This window comes from Hypanus sabinus, chromosome 5 (genome assembly GCF_030144855.1).
Source record: "Hypanus sabinus isolate sHypSab1 chromosome 5, sHypSab1.hap1, whole genome shotgun sequence".
Lineage (NCBI taxonomy): Eukaryota > Metazoa > Chordata > Chondrichthyes > Myliobatiformes > Dasyatidae > Hypanus > Hypanus sabinus.
Window position 1 is genome coordinate 108,533,830 of NC_082710.1, and position 27,948 is coordinate 108,561,777.

The window sequence follows — 27,948 nt, forward strand, 5'->3', positions numbered from 1 at the left end:
CAGAAAATGATTATTGGTAGACTCGTAAGTTCTATATTACGGTTGCATCAGGAAAATAAATACAGATTTATCCATTACTGCTTATTCGTTGATTTGGAATTTTTCAGTTAATTTATTTTTCTGCTTCCAAGTGTTTTTTTAAAGAAAGTGCATTCCTAACAGCATTTGCTTGACAATAGACAATAGACAATAGGTGCAGAAGTAGACCATTCGGCCCCTCGAGTCTGCACTGCCATTCTGAGATCATGGCTGATCATTCACTATCAATACCCAGTCCCTGCCTTGTCCCCATATCCCTTGATTCCCCTATCCATCAGATATCCATTAACCATGGTTGGGTTCTTTTTGAAATGTGATTAATAAATGTATTTTGAAAACTGAATCATATCACCTATATAGAGCTTAAAGTATCATTCCATTGCTGGCACACTAAACTGACCTGTCTTAACGTGTTGTTGCATTGGGAAGTTGAAGAGCAGAGATATATTCACACTTGTGCTGTCATTTACGCTGACCTGTGACCCTACCCAAGCTTGTCTCATTTTCCCACATTAGACATGTTTTAAGTTGACATTCATGGGCTTTAGATTAGTCAGGGCGTCAAGATTTCCGGGGAAAAGGTAGGAGAGTGGGGTTGAGAGAGAAATGTTTCACCCATAATTGAATGATGGAGAAGACTCGATGGGCTGACTGGCCTAATTGTGTTCCTCTGTCACATGGTCTTTTAAGTAGTTACCAAGATGATGTGTACGAGGTTAAGTAAAGAATTATAGCATTTCTTTTGGGTCAGTTTCCAAGAGGGAAAACATTTGAAACTTTGAAATTTGGCCAGCATTATGATGTTTTAGCAATGAAGGTCCATTCAATACATTAACCAATCTCAGTGGTTTAGTGCTTGTCCAAAAGTATAGTCAGTTAATTCTTGAACCCATTCATCTTTGCTAACATTCCAGAAATTAATGATCTGGTTTGGTTCAGTAATGGAGTTTTATATTAACCAACGGTGGGCAGAGGATAGTCACTGTAATTTTTTTTAATCCTCTTGTGTGAGGCATAGCAATTGATTTTTTTGGATTGTTGATGTGTTGAAGTGATTTTTGATGATAAAGTAATTAAAATTTAAAGGCTGGATCTTTTTATTTTAAGTTGGAGATGTTGAATTTTCCTCCTCTGGTTATTCAGTGACACATGTACCTGGGTACCAAACAGATTCCTTTTTATACACGTCTCTAAGTCAGTTTTGGGTGTATATTGGGAAATAGAAAACAACACTCAATATGGTAATTGTATTTCCACAGCACTATAATCAGTAACATCAAAAGCATTCAAAACTGACAAAGAAGAGCGATGGCCAAATGTGGAGAGAGGAGTAACTTGTTCTGCCATTTGCAGAAACGAAAACAAGTACATACAGCAGGACGGAATTTTGAATTTAATAATATGATGGCACGTAGATGTGTCCATCGGTCAGGCTTATGGGTGGCCTGTATTGTACATTGTAGAGAGAGGCTAGCATGCCTGTGCTGGCTAAAAAAGAGGATGGCCCCTCACTAAAATTTCCCTCTTCATTTTGACAATCACTTATAAGACCATGTGATATAGGAACAGGATCAGCCTATTCAGCCCATTGAGTCTTCTTCACCATTTATTTATGGCTGGTTTATTTTCCCTCTTAACCCCATTCAAGCCTATCAACCTGCACTTTAACTATGCTTGACTTGACCTCTGCAGCCATTTGTGCCAATGAATTCCATAGGTTCACCATCCTCTGGCTAAAGACATTTGAAGTTATCTCAATTCCAAAGGGATGCAATTCTATTCAGAGATTGTGTCCTGTAGTCTAGACTTGTCTTCTCTAGGAAATATCCTCTTCATGTCCAATCTGTTCAGGTCTTTCAATATTTGGTAGGTTTCAATGAGATCCCCCCCTCATTCTCCTAAGCTCCTGCAAGTACTGGTCCAGAGCCATGAAACACCCCTTGTATGCCAACCCTTTAATTCCTTGGGACCATTCTTGTAAACCTCCTCTGGACCCTACCCAGTGCCAGAACATCCCTTCTCAGTCTCAAAACTGTTCACTTAATTCAGTTGCTCACAATGTACATCACTATGACTTGTGAACAGTTACCCTTTTCCTCCTTCCTCATAATGAAAGCCTCTCATCTCATGTCTTCACACCTCCCTACCTCTATAAGTATGGCAGGTAATGTTATTTCAGCCTGACCTGTACTATTTTGTTGATTCTGCGTTAGCTCTTCGCCATCATATCCTGATCTCTTATTTATACCAAGTTCGCAATATATCTTTGCACTTTGACTCCAGCTTCTCCCTCTTTTAAGCTTGTGTGTTTTAAATACATAATAGCTTTTATTCTTTTTAAAGTTTTACCTGTCTTTGTACAAAAACAAATTGAAGCAGTGGTTGCAGTTGCTCATCACTTTCTGTGTAAAGCTGTTTGATTTACTGTGACAAAAAATATTAATGCAAAGAAGTGTTGTGAGACGTACTGACTGAACTATCCTCCCTATTCTCCTCTGCAGTGCTCCCCTTGGCCCGATTGCCCGTACTTTAACTATAATTCTTCCATCAGCTGTAATTCTCTGCCCGTTGGCTTCAGTGTCTATGAAGGGTATGTACTGTACCATATTCTATAGAATCACAACTCTCACTGTTTTGGCAGCGAATAATTGTAGTGCAAAGCTACGTGAGGTAATGACCTCATCTAAGTAATTTGACTATAATGAATAATTTACTGAATGATGGTCAGGACTGGGGAGGTAGAAATTGAACATAATTTGAGGTCTATCAGGGCAATTTAATCTTCACTTTTTCAGTGCATTGAAATTGGTTTAGTATTGTCACGTGTACCAAGTTGTAATGAAAAGCTTGTCTTGCATATACCTGTTGGGGGGTCATATACTGTATACGGAGTGGCTGCCCGTATATCAGTGAGACCTGATGTAGATTGGGAGACTGTTTCGTCGAGCACCTGTGCTCCATCTGCCAGAAGAAGCAGGATCTTCCAATGCCCACCCATTTTAATTCCACTTCCCATTCCCATTCCAATCTGTCTATTCATGGCCTCCTCTACTGTCATGACGAGGCCACGCTTACGTTGGAGGACCATCATCTTTTATTCTGTCTGGGTAGCCTCCAACCTGCTGGCATGAACATTGACTTCTCAAACCCCTCCCCCACCCTCTCCTTCATCATTCCCCATTCCCTTTTCTCTCTCTTACCTTATCTCCTTGCCTGTCCATTGCCTCCCTCTTGTGTTCATCCCCCATTTTTCTTTCTTCCATGGCCTTCTATCCTCACCTATCAGAACCCCCCCCCCCCCCACTTCTCCAGCCCTATATCTCTTTCACCAAACAACTTCCCAGCAATTTACTTCATCCCTCTCCCAGTTTCACCTATCACCTTGTGTTTCTCTCTTCCCCACCCCCCACCTTTTAAATCTACTCCTCATCTTTTTTTCTCCAGTCCTGCTGAAGGGTCTCGGCCCAAAACACTGACTGTACTCTTTTCCGCAGATGCGGCCTGGCCTGCTGAGTTCTTCCAGCATTTTGTGTGTGTTGCTTGCATGTACCGTAGTACATGTGCTAATAATACAGATCACACTTACTCACTCACTCTTCAGGTGCTGGAAATCCGGACTTACAGACGCGAGATACTAAAGGAACTCGGCAGGTTAGGGAGCATCCCCACAGAGAGCAATAAAAGGTGGAGGGTCTTGTCCAAAAAGTCGACTGTTTATTCATTTTCAGAGAAGCTGCCTGACCTGCTGAGTTCCTCCAGCATTGTGTGTGTGTGTGTGTTACAGTGCATTCAGGTAGTACGATGTAAAACGAATGCAGAATAAAATCCAGCCGCTACAACAGCAAAGTTGCAATCCAGGTAGGCAATAAGGTGCAAGTTATTATGAGGTGGACTGTGAGGCCAAGAGTCTAAGTTATCATACCTGGGCTCTGTATATTAGTTTTACAACAGTGGGTAGAAGCTGATTGTAGGGGACTGCATCCTCCCACAAGCTAGATTGCTGTGCAATGTTGTCTTATTTCTCTGACAACATGCACTTCCTGGAAGAGCTCCTACTGCCAGGTCAAACATTGTGAGTATTTTCAGAAAGTGATACACACTGAAAAGATGGGCAATTGTTTTTGCTGGTGTTTTTGCTATTCGTTTTGCTGGAAACCCTTTTTAATATTTTAGTGATACCGCACGGAATAGGCCCTTCCCGGCCTTCGAGCTGTGCCATCCCAACAGCCCCAGACAAACCTGATTAACCCTAACCTAATCACAAGGCAGTTTACAATGGCTGCTTAACTACAGTCTTCAGACTGTGGGAGGAAACCGGACCGTCCGGGGAAAACCCACACATTCCATGTACAGAGCCTCCTTGCAGAACAGAGCCGGAATTGAACTCTGAATTCCGGCACACCTCGAGCTGTAAAAGTGTATTAAAATCACTACGCCATCATGATGCCCAGTTGATCAGATCTGTGCTAGTTTTCAAAAGTATTTTATTCAGGATGATTGCTAGTTAATCCTTTATTTCTTTCTTTGATCCTCCTTCCCTTAACGCACTTGAATCATGCAAAGGTTTGTCTTAGAAACATAGAAAATAGGTGCAGGAGTAGGCCATTCTGCCCTTCGAGCCTGCACCGCCATTCAGTATGATCATGGCTGACCATCCAACTCAGAACCCTGTACGTGCTTTCTCTTTACATGCAGAATGGACAGCCAAGTTGCAAATGTAATTTAATTCAAAAGAATGTGAAATGACTAATCTGTAAATGTCAAGAAGAGGCTTGTGTGTATGTGTCCATTAATATTTGAAAGTAGAAGGACTTGCTGAGAATGGGCTTCATGAAGGATTGACCTCTGGACTTTATAAATGAGGACAGAAAAGCGAGTCATAATTGCAAGAGATTCTGTTGATGTTGGGAATCCAGAGGACTAAACAAAAGGTTGCCGAAGGAACGCAGCAGGTCAGGCAAAATCTATGGAGAGATTGAACAGTTGGCATTTTGGAGTGAGTTCCTTCATCAGGACTGGAAAGGAATGGGGAAGAAGCCAGAATAATAAGGTGGGAGATGGGAAGGAGGACAAGACAGCAGATCAGGTGAGGCCGGATAAGGTAAGAAGCCTGGTGTTGACAGGTGGAAAAGGTAACTGATTGAAGAAGAAGAAATTTGATAGGAGAGGGCATGGGCTGTGGGAGAAAGGGAATGAGGATGGTCATGGGCAGTGAGGAGAAGAGAAGGGGTAAAGGATGTCCAGAATGGGGAAAGAGATGGCGGAGTGGAGGAGAAATTTCTAGAAGTTAGAGACATAGATGTTCATGCCATCAGGTTGGAGGCTACCCAGATGGACTATGAAGTGTTGCTCCTCCAAGTGTGGACTCATCATGACAGTAGAGGAAGCCATGGTCGGACTTGACAGAATGGGAATGTAAGGTGGATTTAAAAAGGATGGCCACTGGGAAAGCCCACATTTTGTGGTAGATGGATCAAAGGTGCTTGACATAAATAAAATGTAAAGAAAAATAAGTTGGTGTTTATGAAACATTGGTTCAACCACAGCTGAGCTATTTCAATCAGTTACATGTCTAAAGTGGGAAAATGTGAGTGCAATAGTAAATGTTCAGAGGGGATTTGGTAAAAGTGCGAGTGAACAGGGAAATTTTATATGGGACGAAATGGAAGCTGTTTCCAATAGCACTTAGTTCAAGGACCAAAGAACACAGATTTTTCTTGAGAGGAAGCAATGGGTAGATGTAAGGACAAATCTTTTTATGTAAGAATACTTAAAATACTCAGTGGAAGGAACAGAAGGGAACTGGATAGGCATTTGAGGGCACATGTTTGCAGGTTGACAGCAGTTTTCAGCAGCATTGTGAGAAAGGAACAAGAATACTGGCTATTCTCCTTCCGTTCCACCAGCTGCAGCCAATGATGTAACACTCACTTCTTGTTCTCTTCCTGTATTGGGTACTGTAACAGAGGCTTTGGGATTTGACTTAGAGATGAGTGGGTAGCATGTTCAACCACAATGGTAATCCTTTTGAGGGAACAACCCTCACTTTAATTTTACTCATTTTGCCGTTTCAGTAAAGCAATATTATTTATTGATAGAAGATGGTTTAGCACTACAGATCTAATATATACAGTATTCTGAGTTCTGGATAATATGAAAGATATTTAGATTGCAGATTGTCCACAGCCTTTGTAGATAAGTTTGTGGTGTTTGCTTTATTCCATAAGTTGCACCTTCACTTACCAATTTCTTCTTTCTGCCTGAATATTCAGAAATTGTTTACCGACAAACCAGGAAGAGGTCCTACCTTTGAGTACTGAAGTAAGTAGTTGTAAGAGTTTGTTAAGTTTTTTTTTGTATATTTGTTTTGTGTTTTCTGGTCTACGATCCATTTACTTTTTGGGTTAAGATCTTTTTTTTTCTCTTTTTGCCATTCAGTATCTGTTGCCCACAGCCTCCAACCAGGATGTACAACAATGGCTGACCAGAAACCGGTTCTCATCTTTCTGCCAGTTATTTGTTAATTTCTCAGGTGAGAGATAATCTAGAATTGACACAAGCTCTGGAATCTCTCTCAATCTAGAGTACTAACCTTTCCTGGCATCTTCAGGCCAATCGAACCAGCTTGAGCGTTGGCCAGTGGTGGCTGTGTCTTCAGTTGCCTCTGTCCACAGCTCTGGCAGTGTGTGTGTGGCATCCTACCACGCCTCTACTTTTGCTTTCCAAATCTTGGGTGCCACCACTTAGTAAGGATGATGACACCATTCCTTCCCATTTTCACTGTGCCAGCATATAGTCATAGAGCACCATAGCAAAGAAACAGGCCCTTTGGCCCATCTCTTCTGTGCCAGCATGGCTCTTAGACTAGTCTAATCTACCTGCACACTGGTCATGGCCCTGCATTAACCTCCCATCTATGTACCTATCTAAACTTCTCTTAAACATTACAATTGAACACATATCCATCAGTTCCTTCCATACTCTTTGAAGTGAAGGATTCCCCTTAAGTATTTTACCTTTCACTCTAAACCTATGAGCTCCCTTAATAGCCTCACCCAACCCAAGGGGGAAAAAGCCTGCTTGTATTCACCCTATCCATACTCTTCATAATGTTGTATGCCTCAGTAAGATCTCCCCTCATGCTCTTGGACTCCATTGAATAAAGATCTAACCTATTCAGTAGTTCCCTATAACTCAAATCCCCAGCAACATGTTTGTAGTTTTTCTCTGCAGTCTTTCAAGTCTTGATGTTTGATGTCTTTCCTATAGGTGGGTGACCAGAACTGCGCATAAAAACCAACTCCAGACTGCTACATACAACTTCAGCATAACATTCCAATTCCTTGATTTCTGAAAGCCTATGTGGCAGATCCTCTCTCTCTAGACCCTATTTACCAGCGATGCCACTTTCAAGCAATTTAAGTTCTAGTTTAATTGTTATTCAGCCTTCCGCGAATACAGCCAAATGAAACAGTGTTCTCCGGGGCCAAGGTGCAAAACACAATACCAACAGTCATTCACAGTACAAGGCACATATAGCACATGTAAGACAGCAGTACAATGCAGTCACACATAAAAAAAGATATATATATATAGTCCGAGTCCATGAATATTGCAGCAGTCTGCTGTTGGACGCAAGACAGCTTGTCTTTTGCCAAGTGGACTCTGGGAGGGGTTGGCAGCACCGATTCTAGCATGGATGCTAAGCACCTACCACTCTGGTGGAGTCTCCGACTTTGAAGCCTCTCTCTGGGCAGCTGCAAACAGGCGACACCATGGCTTGGTGCCTGGTCCTCACTGTAAACAAGGCCCAGCAGTTCCCCATTGCCTGCCAATAAAGCAGTGGATCGGACTTGCAGCATTCCATACCGCCAATGTTCCACAGGGCTTTGCAACCACCTGAAAAATGACTAAGACGATCGCTCACTGTTAGACTGCACAATTCCTTCGCACACCAACGTCTCTCTGTAAGCAGGCAGTAACACTGCACCAAGCCCAACTCCTTCAGTTTCTCCGCCAACCAGCATCTCACCGATGGGTAGGCCTGCAATACTTGTAAATTCTTAATGACCAGCAGGATCTTGTAATTTTGTAAAAAAATACATTTATAAAGAAAATTATGGGTGTTTATTCTCATGTCTCTGTCCTACCACACACCTCAGTGCCTTACCATTCACTGTGTATGCGTACTTGTTCTGTCCTCATAAAGTGCAAAGGAAGGTCATTTGAGCAAATTTAAAAAAAAATGCTAACAACATGAGATTAAGAAGCTTAAAGAACGTTAAATACTATATTGTTCTCTACAGGGTCCTGATGGAAATGTTACATTAACTTTATTATGTGTTTTGTTTTTTAAAGAAAGTAACATGGATTAGATCTGAATGCCCAATATTTGCCAAGGCTTAAAGTTGTTGTTCAAGTTGTTGAAGGTTAAGCAGTTATGCAAGAACCTAATTAATTCGGTATTATTATTTGCTCTTTTCCATTAACCTTGCATAAACTCCACTAACATTCTTCCATTGTACATAATGTTGCTTTTACTCTCCTGCAATTATAAGCTCTCAGGTTAATATTTTAATGAATTCCTTAGGTGCAGATATGTTGAAAATGTCTAAAGAGGACTTCATCCAGATCTGTGGTCCTGCAGATGGAATCAGACTCTTTAATGTAATCAAGGGAAGGTGAGTGACAAAACTTTGTTGAAAGAAACTTCATTTCTGTAAGTACATTGTGCAGAAGCATAGAAGGTAAATGTGCCATGTCATTTCCTTCCATAAGCATACAAGTTCCCCAAACTTGACTAGCTGTCTTTCTCTAGCTCCTCGTGGCTCCTCAAAGTATTTTATACTATATATAAAATATAAAGTTCTATATTTTAGCTCAAGTATTATTGGCCCTTCTGCCCAACCAGCTCTGGCAGTCATCCTCCTGATCTCAGTTCTATCCGCCCTCCATCCAGACCTCACTGACAGGATGATTACAAAGCTGACATTGAACAATTTGTACTCTGCATACTGATGCCCTGTGGAGCATTCTGACTATAATTTGCAGACACTTGCATAAGCACAGTTCCTTCTTTCTCCTGTCCTTGCTTTTTAATATATAGATTATTGAAAACCTACCTTTTTGTTCAAACTCATTTTCCACACCTTTTGATGAAGGCTAAATCCTTCCATTCTTTTTTGTGTACTATTACATCTGACCAAGCTATAGGTGTATCATACATTTGACGAGGTTGACAAATGTTGACGAGGGTAAGGCAGTGGATGTAGTCTATATGGACTTCAGCAAAGCCTTTGACAAAGTTCCACATGGAAGGTTAGTTAAGAAGGTTCAGTTGTTAGGTATTAATGCTGGAGTAATAAAATGGATTCAACAGTGGCTAGATGGGAGATGCCAGAGAGTAGTGGTGGATAATTGTTTATCGGGATGGAGGCCGGTGACTAGCGGGGTGCCTCAGGGATCTGTTTTGGGCTCAATGTTGTTTGTAATATACATAAATGATCTGGATGATGGGGTGGTAAATTGGATTAGTAAGTATGCCGATGATACTAAGGTAGGAGGTGTTGTGGATAATGAGGTTGGTTTTCAAAGCTTGCTGGGAGATTTATGCTGGTTAGAAGAATGGGCTGAACGATGGCAGATGGAGTTTAATGCTGAGAAGTGTGAGGTTCTACATTTTGGCAGGAATAATCCAAATAGAACATACAGGGTAAATGGTAGGGCATTGAGGAATGCAGAGGAACAGAGATCTAGGAATAACAGTGCATAGTTTCTAGAAGGTGGAGTCTCATGTAGATAGGGTGGTGAAGAAGGCTTTTGGAATGCTGGCCTTTATAAATCAAAGCATTGAGTACAGAAGTTGGGATGTAATGTTAAAATTGTACAAGGCATTGGTTAGGCCAAATTTGGAATATTGTGTGCAGTTCTGGTCACCGAATTATAGGAAAGATATCAATAAATTAGAGAGAGTGCAGAGTCGATTTACTAGGATGTTACCTGGGTTTCAGCACTTAAGTTACAGAGAAAGGTTGAACAAATTAGGTCTCTATTCATTGGTGCGTAGAAGGTTGAGGGGGGATTTGATCGAGGTATTTAAAATTTTGAGAGGGATAGATAGAGTTGACGTGAATAGGCTGTTTCCATTGAGAGTAGGGGAGATTCAAACGAGAGGACATGATTTGAGAGTTAGGGGGCAGAAGTTTAAGGGAAACACGAGGGGGTATTTCTTTACTCAGAGAGTGATAGCTGTGTGGAATGAGCTTCCTGTAGAAGTAGTAAAGGCCAGTTCAGTTGTGTCATTTAAGGTAAAATTGGATAGGTATATGGACAGGAAAGGAGTGGAGGGTTATGGGCTGACTGCGGGTAGATGGGACTAGGTGAGATTAAGAGTTCGGCACGGACTAGGAGGGCCGAGATGACCTGTTTCCGTGCTGTGATTGTTATATGGTTATATGGTTATAGTACATCCTTTCCTGACTCAAATAGTGGTACAGGTATAGGTATATCACAGGTATAGATATATCATGGGTATATCAAGTTACGGGTATATCAAGTTACAGGTATATCATACGTTGTATAGTACGCTTTTCCCCTACTCAAGTAGTGGATGTGAACTAAACTCCACATCAAATGGAACAAATTTCTGTTATTATTAAAACAATAGTTTCTCAGATCCAACTTAATGAGACAGAATGGCACCAACACCGATGATCTATTTAGACCTACAACCAACATTTATTAAGACAGAATAGAGCAAGCACTAAAATACTTATCTTTGTGTGTGGGGGCCCCTTTCACTGCAGCACACCTTCCGTTCTGCTGCACTGTGCTGCTGCTCACAACCAGGCAAATAGTGAAGTCCCGAGAAGCCACCAAAGTACCTCCCCTCTTCCCAAATGCTCAATTTTATACCATCTCCACAGATGTAAAATACTACAGTATTGCCAGTAAGTGGACCAATATATAGCACCATCACAAACCTCTGAATGAGAAGCAATCACCACTTGTCACCGCTCTTCATGAATCCTACCCCGGTGTTCAACTTAGTTTCATGTTCCTGCAGTGTTGCAGTCTTATGGTATACTCTCATAGTGGTAATCAAAGCTCCTGCAGCCAGATCTGCAGGCCACAGTGGTGGTGATAAACTCAACAAGCATGAAGATGATCCCTTTACAATACAGTCCTTACTGTGATTTTAAGTTGTATTTTCTATGAAATAATTTCAGAGATTGGAGGATGTGCTTTAAGGGATCTACTTGCCATCTCCTCTGGAAGTTAACTTTGATTAATAAATAGTTAGACTGAAAAAGAATGGTATATTTTATCTCTCAGGATACTGACTTTTTTGCATCCAATTCAATATGTTGGAATTACAGTTGCTGAAGCTTGGCAGCCAAAATTGCTCACAGCAAGCTCCCACTTACAGTAAAATGATAATGACAGCTGTTCCCATGTTCATGCAAGGAAAAGCATCTGCATCAAATGGTCCATATCTGACAGAAATACCATAAATACTGTTACAGGTCCAGTGGTGACTGTGGAAAGAGTAAGGGTCACTGACCTGAAACATTAATTCTCTATTTCTCCATGGTCAAGTGCAGAAATTTAATAATAAGAGTCTCATCAAAAAAACGATAAGGATTACGGTGCCATCAGTAAACTAAATAATTACTGAACTAGTGATCATGATTTCTAATCCGGATTACATTTGGTAAATTTAAGTTCAATTAATTGAACACACTGGGAATTGTTTTTTTTATTATTAAAGATTAACTTTATTTAAACAGATAAGTTGAAAGATACAGTGAAACGTGTCGTTTTTGGCAAAACACATCACCAACGATTGTGCTAATTTGATTTGACGCAAATGATGCATTTCACTATTGAGAAATTTTCAACATGAATTTAAAAAAAATAAAATCAGGGGTTTCTTTTAAACCACATTTGGTTCAGTAATGTCTTACACCTAGAGGGATATTAATTTGCTATCCTTACCCAGAATGATTTGGAGTAATCTTCAGATTAATAGGGTTATGACTGAAGTCTCCTTGTTGTCAAGGTAATGATTTATGGCCCTTTTCTCTGGAAGAATTGGGGATGTGCAATAAATGCTGGCAAGGACATAAGTGACCTGTGAAAGAATTTTTTTTAAAATTAAGTGTTACGTTCTCACTGTGCTGCTGCCTAGATTTCTGTGTTCAGATCTTCAGAGCAGACTTCGAACAAAGGACCAGGAGCACCACCAATTGAGTAAAGGTTGCACAATGAAACAAGTGTCTGGTCTATTACAGCCTGTGCTGCCGTCTCAGCGAAGTATCACATTGCAAATAGAAGATTTTGTAGTGAATGGAATGTCAAGTATGTTGCCTTGTTCAGAAGCTGTTGCATAAACATGTAATACTCTGCACCTGGTAATAAACTGTTAAATGAACTTCTGTTCTAGAGCAGTGAAGCTAATGACCATACTTCCGCAACCTGTGATTACAGAAACATCCGTCCAAAACTGACCATTTATTTGTGTCAGAGCCCTGAGCAGTATCTTGAGAATAATCCTCACAAACAGCAGAGCAGAGGAGTTGTCGACACTTCATATGGTACGTATGTCCTGTTATTCCTACCCTTAGGACAAGTGTTTCCTTGAACAAGCCTAACAGAGCCGGAAGGAGGTTAGATATTCAATTAAATGAAGTTCTTTTTACAAACTCCCCGGTTTGCAACACTGACCCCAGCCACCCTGTCACCGGAAAACACACTTAGGGTTTTGGGGATATAGATGAAACAAGCAAATGGAAAGAAAAAACAGTTTGCAGAAGTATTTCTTTGCAGAGCTTCCTGCTTCTGCAATGACAGTGACTCAGTAACTACTGTCATTATTCCTCTTTGGAAGAGCTATGTTGCTGGACGTAAGAACTTCAGTATTGAGCTCCTTCACTAGCTTTACCATGTTCTGAGATCTTCTCTCTACACAGAGCTATTATACTGGTTAACTGCTGTAAGAGAGATTGTTAACATAATATATTCAATGCTGTCTTCATTGGGGTTCAAGGAATGGTAGAAGGAAAGGATAGATGAAATTAAGATAATTTACAATAACAGTCATGCATTCAGACTGAATGTGTGATATTTCAGCAGAGTTGGAATTAAAACCATACTGCAGAGATCCGGCCAACAATAATGGGCTGGGTTATGGTTACTTATCATTCTGAAATCTGTACATCAACAGGAAGGTTAACAGAACAGCAACACGTCTCACGACCATGCGAAAAAGGACGATGAAGTAAATTATTAACACACTGTAGGGCACCTTAGTGATGTCATAGAAGAGGCGTTGTTTTGGGCACACAAAATCATTGAATCAGTAGATTCAGATATGTGAATTAGTTCTAATGCTAATCTTCTGAATTTGAAGAGTGGCTTCAGGAACTTGCGCTTCGCAAAAGTCATAAAGGGAGAGAATTTAAAGAAATACGATGCAAATTTTAAAAGTGTATTAAGAGCAGAATAATGTCCACTGCTACAGTTTGAAGATTTAAAGTCACCGTAAAGGAAGAGGGGGTAGTTTTAGAATTTGAATGGGGTGTATGGATTAAAAGGAAGTGATTGGAAGTTTGGCTGTAGATAATGAAGAAAGGTCTCCCAGTCTGTAAAGGATATTGATGGAAGTGCAGGTGTAAGGGGAGAGCTGTAAACCCAGTAACTACAGACTGGTTGGAAATGGAAACGTAAAAACATAAGGATACAAACTTATGAAATTAGTACTTGCAATATAAGTCAGCAGAATCGAATTTTGGAAGCGGGATATATTGTACAACTGCTGCTGTATTGTGTGTTAATGGGTGCAGTGGTAGCGTAGCAGTTAGCACCACGCTATTGCAGCTCGAGGCGTCAGAATTCAGAGTTCACAGTTCAATTCTAACGTCATCGGAAAGGAGTCTGTACATTCTCCCTGTGGAATGCGTGGGTTTTCTCTGAGTGCTCCGGATTCCTCCCACAGTCCAAAGACCTATCGGTTGGTAGGTTAATTGGTCATTGTAAGTTGTCGCCTGATTGGGCGATGGTTAAATTGGGGATTACTGGGCTATGCAGCTCGAAGGGCCGGAAGGGCCTGTTTCACACTATATTTGAATTAAAAAAATAAAGCCAAAGATAAATTTTGATGCCGTTTAGAGTTGGTAATCTGGGACAAAGCTAATTGTTATGGGCTAGTAAATAGCAGCCCATAATAATTAGTATAAAGGCAAACCATATCTAGTGATCTTGCTTTGATTCCCAGATATGAAGCTCAGGAGGTTGAGGAAGGTCATTCAATTAAAATGCATATGTGAACATTCAGAAAGCATTAGATATCATGGTACAGAATGAACTAGTTGGGGAAAATGACTAGATTTGTGGGATTACAGGAATGGTGACAGACGGATGCCAAGGGAAAGAACAGGCAAGGAAAGCAACCTGAAAGATAAAATAATGCAGAAAATTGTGAAGTAGTACATTCTGAATGGAAGAGTGAGGCAAGTCAGTTTAAACTAAATGCTACTATGAAATAAGCATGAATCTGTGCATTTTGTTAAGAAATTTAAGGATTCAGTGCCAAATAGAATCTTTCTTTCATATGAAGTACTAATTTGAAAGTAAGAATCTATTTGGAATTGGGGAAACAAAGCAGTTTGGTATATACAGCTAAGTAATGTCTTGGGGCATACTAATGTCAAAACTGAGGGGTCTGCAGCTTGGTTAGAATTGAAAGACTGTATTGATCTTTGTTTATGATGCAGACAAAACATTTCCGCTTTGGTCATTGTATTGTAAAAAAAACAATAGTATACTGTATTGGAGCGAGTTTAAGATAGGTTAGCAAGGATGGGACAACCTCTGAAAAGAGAGGGCTGTCTATCTACTGCAGGATCCTGGACCGTTTAAGTAATTGCATTTATGACAAAGATGAGGATGTCATGCTAATATTTTACAAATAGTATTTAGCCTCCACTGGAGCATTATGTTCGACATTCTAGGACGAATGCCAAAGTCTTGGAGAGGTGCAAAAGTTTACCAAAAAGATACAAACGCTGAGAGATTTGGTTATGTGCAGGAAGTTAACATTCCTCTCTTTGCTAATGATAGAAGCTTAATAGAAGTGTTGATAGAGTAGAGAACGAAAAAAAAAATCCTTCCAGAGGGAAAACGAGAAGTCACATTTTCTTGCATTGAACTTTTCTGATCTAATGCGCGCTGGAGAGTGGAAGAATCGATAGCAATTTGCAAAAAGTTATGCAATGAATACTCTAAAATATTTTGCAGGATGGAGGGGAGATGGTGGGACATGGATGGATTGTGCAGCATTTGGTAAAGAGCTTGTGCATGCACGATATGACTTCCTCAGGGGCTGTATAATTCAGAGGTGCAGCTAGTGTTTTATGGATCATTTGCTAAAGAGACCATGAAGAATTCATTCTTTGAGATACAGAAGGCCTACGAACACCCACAGTACCATGCAAAACCATGAGTTGGATTATCGGGAGAAATGGGGAACGAAACGAATCCAAATATATATTGTGTTTCTTTTTTGAACTGTTGTTTATGTGATAAAATTCTTTTTCCCGGTTTCTCCAGTATTCCATGCAATCTTTTTGGAAGAGCTGACAGCGGTAGAATTAACTGAGAAAATAGCAAAAATGTACAGCATTTCTCCGCAGCAGATTAACCAGATCTACAGACAGGGACCCAGTGGGATCCACGTGCTTGTCAGTGATGAGGTGAGATCTGAGAGAGGTCCATGCACAGAATGGCAGCTGAGACAACACTCGACTTTACAGAAAAATGTTTTCTTTCTGTTGAATCTTCTGTTGGGATTTGAATACTCCTGAATTGCATCAATTTCAAACCATTTTGAGGTTCCAAGTATTAGTTATTTCTTTACTGGGCTATTACCTCTAACTGCGCAAGCAAACAAAAATAAAAGAAAAATTCCCTCACCCTGCCCTCTTTCTTTATTCCCCACTTTATTATTAAACATCTTCCCATCTGCCTATCATTTCTCCCGGGTCCCTTCCTCCTTCCCTTTCTCCTATGGTCCACTCTTCTCTCGTATCCGATTCCTTCACCTCCAGCCCTTTACCTTTCCTACACACCAGGTTTCACCTGTCACATTCTAGCTATCCTCCTCCTCCTCCCCCCCCCCACCTTTTTATTCTAGCATCTTCTCTCTTCCTTCTCAGTCCTGAAGAAGGGACTCAGCCCGAAACATTGATTGTTTATTCATTTCCATAGATGCTGTCTGACCTGCTGAGTTCCTCCAGCATTTTGCGTGTGTTGCATACAAAAACCAGTTCATTTTTCCCATTTCCTCCTTTCCTCTCTCTCCCCTTCTCTTGTTTCCCTTCTCCCTTCTCTTTCCCAGCCCACCTTGAGCCTCTCTCTCTCTATATCCTCCAAAATTATTTTTACCCCCTTGGACTTCTGCAATCTTAAGGTATTTTGAAAAACAAAATCAAATTATATTCATCATCTAAATCAGAGTTTGGTAAATCTTGCTTATGTGTCCTCCGTAATCGCTGTGGTGTCTTGAACAATGAAGTTGGCCTTTCTCATTCACCTCTTATATTTAAAGCAAGAAATCATCTGCAGATAACCTTGACCCATAGTAGATCTTACACAATAGCCTGTTGGATAACAATCTGCAACTTAAAAAAAATAACAATCATTCTTTGCAATGTTGAAAGTTGCACGATCATGGTAATGAATACTTAAATATTAGTTGGACTTCGTTGAAGGAAACAGGTTAATTATACCTTAATACTGGGGCAGGTAAACTAAGATTTATGTGCATACTCCTGTAGCTATAGCTGTTTATTTCTGATATTGGGGCACTAATGATTGATTATGGTTTGTCTAAACTGAATTACGGTGGTAAGTTTCTTGAAATCGAAACAGTTCAATTATGGTGTCTGCATGAATATCGAATGCTCTTCTTTAAGGCTGTTGGTTTGGGTTTGGATTAGGGATCCTCTGCAGCTTTGTTCACACTGATGGCACAAATAATGTTGAGTTGCTCCACAGTGTAAATTATACTGGAGCATGGGTTTTCAGATGGCTGTTAAATTAAATGCAACAGCCATATATTAACATATTACCTTGCCTCTTAGTTTATAATGCCTCTGGTGAAGCGATGGATAAATCATAGGAAATGAACAAAAATATGTTTATTAAAATGGATATATTTTATACATTTCCCATGTTACAAAATTGCAGTGTGCGTTATCTTTGGGTAGGAATTTTACGTTGTTTGTGGAAAAATGCTTCACATTCATATTGAGTGGAGTGAGCTGGCTACTTCCTTGTTGCCCACTTCCTTTTCTCATAGGCCTAACTTAGTCTGTTTTAATCTGCTTACTTTATAAAACAAAAGTGCAAAATTAAGGCTGAGTGTACTTATTAAAAAAAATATTCATTGCTTCAAAAATATCATTCAGAGTAGTGCTGCAGAAGGGAGCACAGACCAACGCTATCAGAGGCTGTGGGCGGGTTTCTGCAATGTCACAGTGTATGAGATGCCAAGCAACATGGTTTACAAACCTGGGTGGTGAGAACTGTTAGCCTGATTTCACAACCTGTAGGCAGTGGGTTTTGGAGGAACTTGGTTTTTGGTATCCATATTGTATATTTGGCTGTCATGTTGACTGAATACTCTGCAGTGTTTATTTTTTTTGTGATGAATGCTTTTAGGACATTAACAATTTTTAGAAGATTTTATAAATTAAAAAAAATCTTACAGTAGGTTTGTTTTAACATTCAGATTTACAAGTCGTAACTGCACCTCTCAAATAAGAACTTTGCAAACCTGTTACACTGACACTAGCAAGCAGAGATTGCATCTTTGATCTATTACACAATATGGATCACTAGATTAGTACTTCTCTCTGGATTGCATGGTGGCACAGTGGTTACTACAACGCTTTACAGTACTGGTGACCCAGGTTCAATTCCCACCACTGCCAGTAAGGAGTTTCTACATTCTCCTCATGACTATGTGGGATTCTTCTGGGTACTCTAGTTTCCTCCCTGTGGTAAACTATGTATACCTGTCTTGACGCGCCCCTCTGCTGACTGCTTCTGTGGCTCCTCCCACAGACCCCTGTATAAAGGCGATTGGAGGCATTACTCCTCCCTCAGTCTTCGAGATGTTGTGCTCCCTTTTGCTGTTAATAAAAGCCTATCATTCATTCCCAGTTTCCGAGACTAACTGATGGTGCATCACTCCCACAGTCCAAAGACGTACCGGTTGTTAGGTTAATTGGTCATTGTCAGTTGACCCGTGATTAGGCTGTGGGTAAGTTGGGGGCTGCTGGGCAGCATAGCTCGCAAGGTTGGAAGGACGTATTCCATGCTCTATCTCGATAACTAAATTGTGTCCTTTGGTGTTCTGTGACCCAATTTAATGGCTGCTAAGTCCATGTTGGGCATTTAGTGAGAAGTCCATGGTAAATTACCGATGAGTCACGGCTTCTGTGCCAGATTGGAAATCAGTTCTGGAGTGTTCTGTAGGAGGAGAAGCCATTCCAGCTGGACACTGAGTAGATGCAAGAAGATGAACTGTTAAGAGGAGGTGACACTCGACTGACTCATGTAGCATAATATATGTAATGCAGACATGTGTTGATTACTTGCTGGGACCAACTGTCCTTTTGAGATTCTGTGCGGCTGTCTTTAATTTGCTAACTGAAGAATACTGTGTGATAGCGCAATTGTGGACCAGTCCTACTGTATATACGGTACAAGATCTGACTCCACAAATAACATTGCTAGAACTGATTCCTTTCATACAATGGTTTTCATTATGAAAGTCAGTGAACTTGAGGTATAATCCTATTGTAACAGAAATAAGTGTGACAATAGGTTAGTTCATAGCTACCAGTGACATGATAAATGTTTAGTATTACATTAGTGGTGTTTGAAGAGTAAGTGATGGATAGGATGTAGTACAACCTTCCCCTCTTCAAACAGAGCTACTGTATTTGATCTTTTACTATTGTCTAGTCAAGTCAACTTTATTGTCATTTAACTGTGTACATGTATACCATCGAACGAGGCAATGTTTCTCTGGACCGGGATGTAAAGCTCTAAAGTACACAGAACACACAATAACTTAGGAAAATAAGAATAAAATCTACAGATGAATTATGCAAAAAAACCTAAAGTTCATAAATATCGTAAGGTATGGAACAGATTAACTGGTGACACTTTGAATGCAGTGTGGCAGGGAGTTCAAAAGCCTAATGACCTGAGGGAAGAAACTGTTTCCCATCCTGACCGTTCTTGTCTTTATGCATCGGAGCCTACTGCCTGATGGTAGAAAACCGAAGAGGATGCTGGATGGATGGGTGGGATCCTTAATAATATTAAGGGCCTTGCATACATGGCGCTCTTGATAAATGTCCTCAGTAGATGGTAGGGAGATCCCTACGATCCTGTCAGATCGGACTGTTGGTCTGATGCGCTGCTGCTCCAGCACTGGATGGAAATGCAGCTTGTCAGGACACTCTGGATGCTGCTCCTGTAAAATTCGGTGAATTCGGGGTGGGGTGGTGGGGAGCCCTGGTTGTTTCAATCTAATGCCCTCTCACACATCCCCCCACAGCTTCTGCAGATTTCTGTTTTTCTATAGACACATGAAATTCTGACCCCAAGTTAAGAATAGTCTCTAATTCAAGGCTAACAATTACAATGGATTTATAGCTACAACTGTTCTCCCTGTGGTGCTTCCAGGATGGGCATCCTTTTTGTCAGTATTGCTGTTATGCACTTTGTTTTCTCATGTGACAAGGGCACGAAAACATGTTCATTAAAGGGTGATCTAAAACAAACCACTAAGCAAGTTTTGTAGTCAATCCAAAAAGCATTTTGTAGTCAAGTATGAAATTTCATTGTTCATCAGAAGTATATGTGGTGTGAGTATTGGCTCCCGGTTATGTCTGCCTCATGTTATTTTCATATTCTGAAGCTACTGCAGTTGAATGTTGGTAGGTGACTGCTCCGTGTTTGGTACTCCTGTAGCCTGAGTATGGGTTGTGGTTCACCACCAGAACCAGTCACACCACCTGTGACTTGCATCTGCTGCATATTTGGCCAGGTGCAGGACGGGTGAAATGATGGGATGAAGATGCATAACCAAACATTTGGTTGTGTTGAATGCACCAACAACATACAGGGCCTCAGCATTTTTTTTTTTGCAAATTAGTTCACTTCCCTAAAATGTAGAAGATTGCACATGTTGGAAACTGTCTGTAATCCCATTATAGAGCATGCATTCCTTTCACCTGAACTCCATTTGCATGTTCCCTCATGTATGAATGTCTGTATGTGTTACAACAGCCAGCAAAGGCAGCTTGCATTGTAGAAGCTGGTACCATATTTTTCAGGACTAATGGCTTTGGCTTGGACCTTCAGGATTTAGAAACAGAATGCAGCCTTCTCTAGGCCAGGAGTTCCCAAACTTTTATAGGCCAGCTGAGGGGTGCGTGGAACCCAGGTTGGGAACCCTTGCTCTAGTCTATTCCTTCAAAGCTTCATCCCTGCATTCCAAGCAATAGCAGCAGTGGCATTGATATGTTGATGGATTTAGGAGTGTACACATGTGCCCCAGCGAGTGAGGTGACTCTTTGTTGAAAGTGGTGTTTCCACTGAAATTGGTGGCGATACACGCGCCACACTAGCGTAGTGGTTAGCACGGCACTATTAGAGCTTGGAGCTTTGGAGTTTGCTGCCCAAATCTGATGTCATCTGTAAGGAGTCTCTGTAGAATGTGTTGGTTTTCTCTGGGTGCTCTGGCACAGTCCAAAGATGTACCAGGTAGTTGGTTAACTGGGCATTGTAAATTGTCCTATGATTAAACTAGGGTTCAATTAGAGTTTACTGGGCAGTGTAGCTCGAAGACCTATTCTGCTTTGTATCTCTAAATAAAATAAAATACAACACAACCAGTGAAAATTGTTGGAGACTGGAGCCTCCCCTTCCGAGGAGGTCTAGAACCAGTGGTCACAAACATCTATCAAGGACAATGTTGAGAAGAAACTTCCTCACCCAGGGAGTGGTGTATTTTTGGATTCTCTATCCTGGAGGGTTGTGGAGATATAACTGCTGAATATGTTTGAAATGATCTTGATAGATTAGGCATATAGTGAATCAATGGATATGCATTGTTGAAGCAAAGTCAAATTTATTGTCATTTAACTATGTACATGTATACTGTCAAATAAGACTCTTCTCTGAACCAGAGTGTAAAGCAGTCATACACAGAACGCCCAAGTAACACATTATAACTTAGGAAAGTAGTAAAATCTACAAAATAAATTATACATAAATAAATAAAGTTAAGTGCACAAGTTAAATAGTGTTAAGGTACACCAGTGACACTTCGAATGAGACATGGTCAGGAGCTTGGAAGCTTAATAACCTGTGGGAAGAAACTGTTTCCCATCCTGACCGTTCTTGTCTTTATGCCCCGGACTCTCCTGCCTGATGGTAGAAAGGCAAAGAGGATGCTGGATGGAGGGGTGGGATCCTTGATAATACTCAGGACTTTGCACACGCAGCGCTCCTGATAAATTTACCCTGATGGATAGAGCCCTATGATCCTCTCCGCCGTTCTCACAGTCTTTTGTAGGGACTTCCAGTCCTACTCTGGTATCAGATGGAGATGCAGCTTATCAGGGAGGATAATCTCAATGGTCCTCCTATAAAATTCAGTTAAGAGAGGATGGTTTGGGGATCCTCTCTTGCCTCAATCTCCTCTGCAAGTGGAGGTACTGCTGTGCCTTCTTGTTTGGGGAGGTCATACTAAGGGACCAGGTGAGATCATCTGTGATGTGAACTCCCAGGAACCTGGTGCACTTAACTCTCTCAGTGGAGGAGCCGTGTATTCACAGAGGGGGAAATAGCACTGAGGTGTAAGATCAGCTAGGATTTTACTAAATAATAAAGCAGACACAAGAGCTGAATGGACCTCTCCACTATTCAAATTTCCATCGGATACTTTCTGATGGCCAATACCACTCTAGTGAGCAGCTTGTGTAACTCCTCACAATGTAATCCTGAAATGATCATTTTTCCCATAAAGATGTCACATCTAGATTGGTAGACTTGGCTGAATGGTTAAGTTAGCTAGTATTGTCCCAGTGCAGTGTCGCTTGCGAGTCAGTAATTACAGTTCAATTTCAGTAATTCTGAGAGTTATTCCTAGGGAACAAATGCTCTCTGGCTTTTTAAAATTCTTTTGATGTTACAATTTTGGATGATAATAATATAAATTCCAGTTGCATCTTATTTCTATTCCTGTCTGCATTTCATCTTCAGGTTTCTCATTTTTAGCTTGAACTGTTGTACACAAAGGAGCAAAAAGTATGTGTGTTAAACTCCGAGAACACCAGGAATAAATCATATCCTGCTGGAAATCCGCTGTCCGCTTTTAATGAGCTTATCGTTCTAATTTTTGGGAAGCTACCAGTGAGGGTGTTGTAGGATATTGGATCGGTTGATAAGTTTTTATTGAGAGTAATCCATTTAGTAACTCTTCATTGGTATCCACAAACTTACTTTCTAGAAGGACTTTGAGCTGATTAGAAAGAAGAATGTTGCCTGTTTTTTTTTCTCTCTCCTTCTCTCTCTCTTTCTTCCCTCCCTTTTCCACAAGGCTAAAAGAGCATTGGGAACCAGCTGAGGCCAAGTTAAGATCAGCAAACTGCATTATATACGACTTGACTCTGGAACCGACTGGTCTGTATAGCCCAACACTGCAGCTGCCACTGCCTTCCTTATCAGGGTTTTAGGATGATGCAGGGTACAGCTTAAGGTTGATGTAATAGTAATATATCTAAGTTTGTTACCGCTGCCAAGGAATTTTGTATTGCCACCATATTTCCAATTCCAAGAATTTTCTTCAATGTTCAAGCACTTAATTTGTACAAGAGTATACCTTGAGTAAGTGTACCGTTGGTATTTTGTCATTAATAATGATAATGCTTAATCTGACAGGAGTTGCGAACAGTCTAAGTAATTCCATGAATTGAAAGTATGTTGGCTTCAATTCATTCTCTAGTATTGTTGTGGGCACTGGGTCTAGAACAAACCTGCTATGAGGTCATTACGATGGCATCTGTAGCATCAGTGCTTTAATATAGGTGAAACACATGTCTCCTTAAAAAAAGCTTCCTAAGTGGCAGTAGATACAGTATGTCCATTATAGGGCTTATGGAATAGATGCTCATAATACCTCAGACTAATACACGTCCTTTTATTTCCAGATGGTTAAAAATTTATGCAATGAGATTTGCTTTGTCGTCTGCATCTTGAAAGGTACGATTTACTTTAATTTGTTATATTTGTGGATAACCCTGCCCTATGTCACTGGCAGATTATTGCAAACACGATACACTCTAGTTTCACACAGGCCCTGTTCCAAAAGCACTTTCTAAGCCGAGGAATGCCTCAGGCACATTGGAACATCCTCCCACAGTGATTTTTATGGATTCCTCCCACAGTCCAAAGACGTACCGGGTAGGTTAATTGGTCATTGAAAATTGTTCTGTCATTGGGATTGTGTTCAATCTGGGTTTGCTGGTCGGCTGGCTCAAAGGAATGGAAATGCCAATTCTGCGCTGTACCTGTAACTAAATAAATCAGTAAAAATATGCTTAACCAAAGATTATCCAAATGCTGAGATTAAAATTCAAAAATCTGAGGTGCAATGGGACTTGGGAGTCCTCGTGCAGGATTCTCTGAAGGTAAATTTGCAGGTTGAGTCTGTTGTGAAGAAGACAAATGCAATGTTAGCAAGAGGACTCAAATATAAAAGCAAGGTCGTAATGTTGAGACTTTACAAAGCACTGGTGAGACCTCACTTGGAGTATTGTCAGCAATTTTGGGCCCATTATCAAAAAAAAGGATTTGCTGACATTGGAGAGGGTTCAAAGGAGGTTCACGAAGATGATTCCAGGATTGAAAGTCTTGTCATATGAAGAGCGTTTGATGACCCTGGTCCTATACTCACTGGAATTCAGAAGAATGAGGGGCAACCTCATTGAAACCTGTTGAATGTTGAAAGGCCTCAATAGAGTGGATGTGGAGAGGATGTTTCATATGGTGGGCAAGTCTAAGACCAGAGGACACAACCGCAGAACAGAGGGGCATCCTTTTAGAATGGAGATGAGGAGGAATTTCTTCAGCCAGAGAGTGGTGAATCTGTGGAATTCGTTGCCACAGGTGGCTGTGGAGGCCAAGTCATTGGGTATATTTAAGGCAGAGGTGGATAGATTCTTGATTAGTCAGGGCATGAAGGGATACAGGGAGAAGGCAGGAGATTGGGTCTGAGAGGGAAAATGAAATGGCGGAGCAGACTCAGTGCACCAAATTGCCTAATTCTGTTCCTATATCTTTTGGTCTAAAATGGGAAGCCCCATCTTAACCTTGTCTCACTCACCAGCCAATAATTGTGATATGAATTATAATATTCTGACTGCTTCCTTATAGTGAAGGAATCAAATTGCATGCTCTTATATGACATAGTATAACTCCTCACTACTGTTTAATTGAAGAATTTCCTGGTCACTCGGTTAACTGAGCAAAATGTTAGAATGTGGTAGTTGGACAGAGCAGGAAAAGAGGGGTACCAGTGACTTCATTATGGCCATTTGCACATCAGATACACCCTTACAGAATTCACAACTCATTACTTAAACACATTTAGATATGGATACAACTTGTTCCCATGGAATTTTTTTTGTATAATTTTTTATTGAAGTTCATCATCAAACAAACATTTCCATAAGATGTATCTCAGACATTGTACATATATATCATATAATCACATATATCACAAATCTCCACAAAGTATTTATCTGAGGTATACACTTATAGAAAAGAGAGGAAAGAAAAAAACAAGCAAAAGGAAAGAACTATGTACAAGTAGGGAGTGATCTTTTTTTTTAACAACAGATCTATTGATTTGTGAGAATAAAATCAGGTCTATGAGGCATTATGTAGTTAAACCATTTTTCCCAGTATGAATCAGATTGTTCCAGCTTATGGTTAACTTCTCTGTTATCAGCTGTTATCTTCTCCATTTTGTAAATGTCCACTGTAATTTCCATCCATGTATTTAAAGTTGGGCTCTCCTGTGATAACCATTTCCTAGTAAGAGTCTTTTTACCAGCCACCAACAGTATATTCATTAAGTATTTATCTTTTTTCAAACTTTCTTGAGGTATATTTCCAAAATATATGGTCTTACTCTCTAAGGGTATTTCACATTTAAAGATGTCTTGTAGGGCATTGTGTATCCCCCTCCAATAGTTTTTGATAACAGGGCAGTCCCGTTCCCATGGAATTTGTGTTAAAGAGTGTAAATAAATCAACACTATTTTTTAACTTTCATTTCCTGATGCATGCATAGATGAATGTTGCTTTGCAATTTGGAAAATCGTGATAGGAACTGCCTTCTAGGAACACAACTCCCACATAATGTGATACACTGTGATAATTAGGGAATGTGATATAGAATGTAGAACATTACAACGCAGTATATACCCTTCGGCCATGATGTTGAGCAAACCTCTCAACCTGCTCTAAGATCAATCTAACCCTTCCCTCCCACATTGCCCTCCATTCCTTCTTTCAAACATACTCCTATGAATTTCTGAAATTACCCTAATGTATCAGCCTCCGCCACCATCCCCTCCCCCTAGTGCATTCCACAAACCCAGCACTCCATGTTTCTCCCTGATATTCTCCCCTACACTCCTCCATTCACTTTAAAATTATGCCCATTGTATTAGCCGTTTCTGCTTTGGGAAAAACTCTCTGGCTATCCACTTGACCTCTGCCTCTAATCTTCTTATACACCTCCATCAAACTCCAGCTTGCTTAACCTATCCTTATAAGACGTGCTCTCTAATCAAGGCAACATTATGGTAAATTGCCTCTGCACCCTCTCTAAAGCTTCCACATCCTTTCAACAATGTGGTGACCAAATGTTGTGAGTTTTGTAGAGCTCCAACATTGTCTCGCACCTCTTGAACTCAGCTAATGAAGGCCAACACGCCATGTGCCTTCTCAACCATCCTGTCACCTTGCATGGCAACTTTGACGGATCTATGGATGTGGAGCCCAAGATCCTTTTCTTCCTCCACACTGCTAAGAATTCTGCAATTAAGCTTGTACCCTACAGATGATCCCTTGTGGGAGTGATGTTGCAAATTGAAAAATGGTTAAACATGTTTCTTCTTTGCCGACTGGAGTTCACTATTTATTAATAATAAACCTTGTATACTTCACAGCTGAGCAAAGTGATGGATACCACATCATCTTAAAGTGAATAGGGTGGACAATCCCTCAAATACCAGGAGGCAGATTCAGATTGCACATTGTTTGGACATCCTTTTACTAAACATGGATAACTACCCAGAAAACAGGCCAAAGAAAAAGAATTGGTTGTACTACTAAAACTGAGATGTTTCAAAATCCTCAAGGCATAGAAGACTTTTTTCACTGAGGACAAAGCAAAAAGCTTTGCTTCATGTTATTTCAGCTATCTTACATGGTATAATTTTAGTGATTTTGTTTGTTTTTTACTGTTGGGCTCAACAACCACCTTTCCCCACTCCCTTTGGGTTTTGGGATTAATAGCAATATTTGTGGATCTCAAGAAAAGTAAAAAGAAAATGACAGAAATAATGCTCAAAAATAATTGCTGTCATCCCAAAACCCCATTTGATATTAGATATAATAATAATGGACATTGAATTATTGGATAGCCAGTGAGGATGAAGTCGTTTAGCAGCCCTGGTCTGCAATACTGTAGCATTTTGTGTTCTGGGGATTAAATAGATTGATTTCTTGTGATGATAATGCCTACAAGTTAACCATAGCATTCTGCAATGTTCAAACTCTGTGTCAGTTTATGGGGCCGAGGCATTTTTAACCACCTGTTTATTTTCATTATGCAGGACATTTCTGTCTGTTTCCATTCCTATAGGAAGAGATCAGTGACAGCGCACTGAACTTCTATTTTTCTAAAGCTTGTGGTTATGAGCATTTTCCAATTGTTCAGATAGTTAAAATACAGTTTGCTCTATAGTGTCAAATTTGAGCAGATGGGAGTCTAGGTGCACATCATGACATTAAATTTATCCTTCAGTAATTTTTTGGAACAGGTGTAGAATGTATTTTTTTTCCTTACTGAATTTGGTGAATGTATGCTCAAGCACCTAATTTTATTTTCTACTGAATTAACTAAATGATGACTGGGTATGAGATAAAGACATAAATTTCTTTTGTGACATTGTAAACACTGAATAAATATGATTTTATAAGTAATTCATTGGTATGATTGTGTGCATCAATGTAAAATTTAAATTGGTTCATCATTGTCACATACAGTGAAAAGCTTCTCTTGCATACTGTTCATACGGATCAGATCATTACTGTGTACATGTTGTACAAGTCTTTGACTATTACACAGTGTACTGAGGTAGAACAAGGGAAAACAATGACAATGCAGAATAAAGTGTAACAGCTACCGAGAAAGTGCAGTGCAGGTGAACAATAAGGTATAAGATCGTAAAGAAATAGATTCTGAAAACAAGAGTCCATCTCACCATAGTAGAGGACCACTAGACCTCCTTTCTGTTCACACAGCCAATTCTAATTTGAATACGTTTATTGCATAAAGAAATTAAACTGTACAATTGTTCAAAATGCAAAAGGTCATGCAGTTTGCTAATTATTATCATCTTTAGTAAGGTAATAATTTCCTTAAATTTCTACATAAGGTATACTTTAATAACACACTTGTCTACAATGTTTACACAAATATACTTTATTTTCCAAGGCGCATAGAAGTGGTTCAGGAAGGCCTTGAGG

General features: G+C 40.2%; 1 protein-coding gene across 8 annotated transcripts in view; it reads left to right on the top strand.

Annotated features, from left to right (window-relative positions):
• Positions 1–27,402, top strand: part of tfcp2l1 (transcription factor CP2-like 1) — a 53,737-nt gene extending 26,335 nt beyond the window's left edge. For 5 of the 8 annotated variants that reach the window (XM_059970316.1, XM_059970317.1, XM_059970321.1 and 2 more), the window contains 8 exons: positions 2,541–2,629; positions 6,312–6,360; positions 6,478–6,571; positions 8,630–8,720; positions 12,529–12,635; positions 15,649–15,791; positions 23,334–23,385; positions 26,364–27,402. In XM_059970316.1, coding sequence (XP_059826299.1) covers positions 2,541–2,629; positions 6,312–6,360; positions 6,478–6,571; positions 8,630–8,720; positions 12,529–12,635; positions 15,649–15,791; positions 23,334–23,385; positions 26,364–26,401 — 663 coding nt within the window. In that variant the 3' untranslated portion in view covers positions 26,402–27,402. Of the gene's footprint in view, positions 1–2,540; positions 2,630–6,311; positions 6,361–6,477; positions 6,572–8,629; positions 8,721–12,484; positions 12,636–15,648; positions 15,792–23,333; positions 23,386–26,363 lie in introns of those variants that run through there. The other 3 variants (XM_059970320.1, XR_009512269.1, XR_009512268.1) reach the window with 3 other exon arrangements.
• Positions 27,403–27,948: the final 546 nt, after the last annotated feature.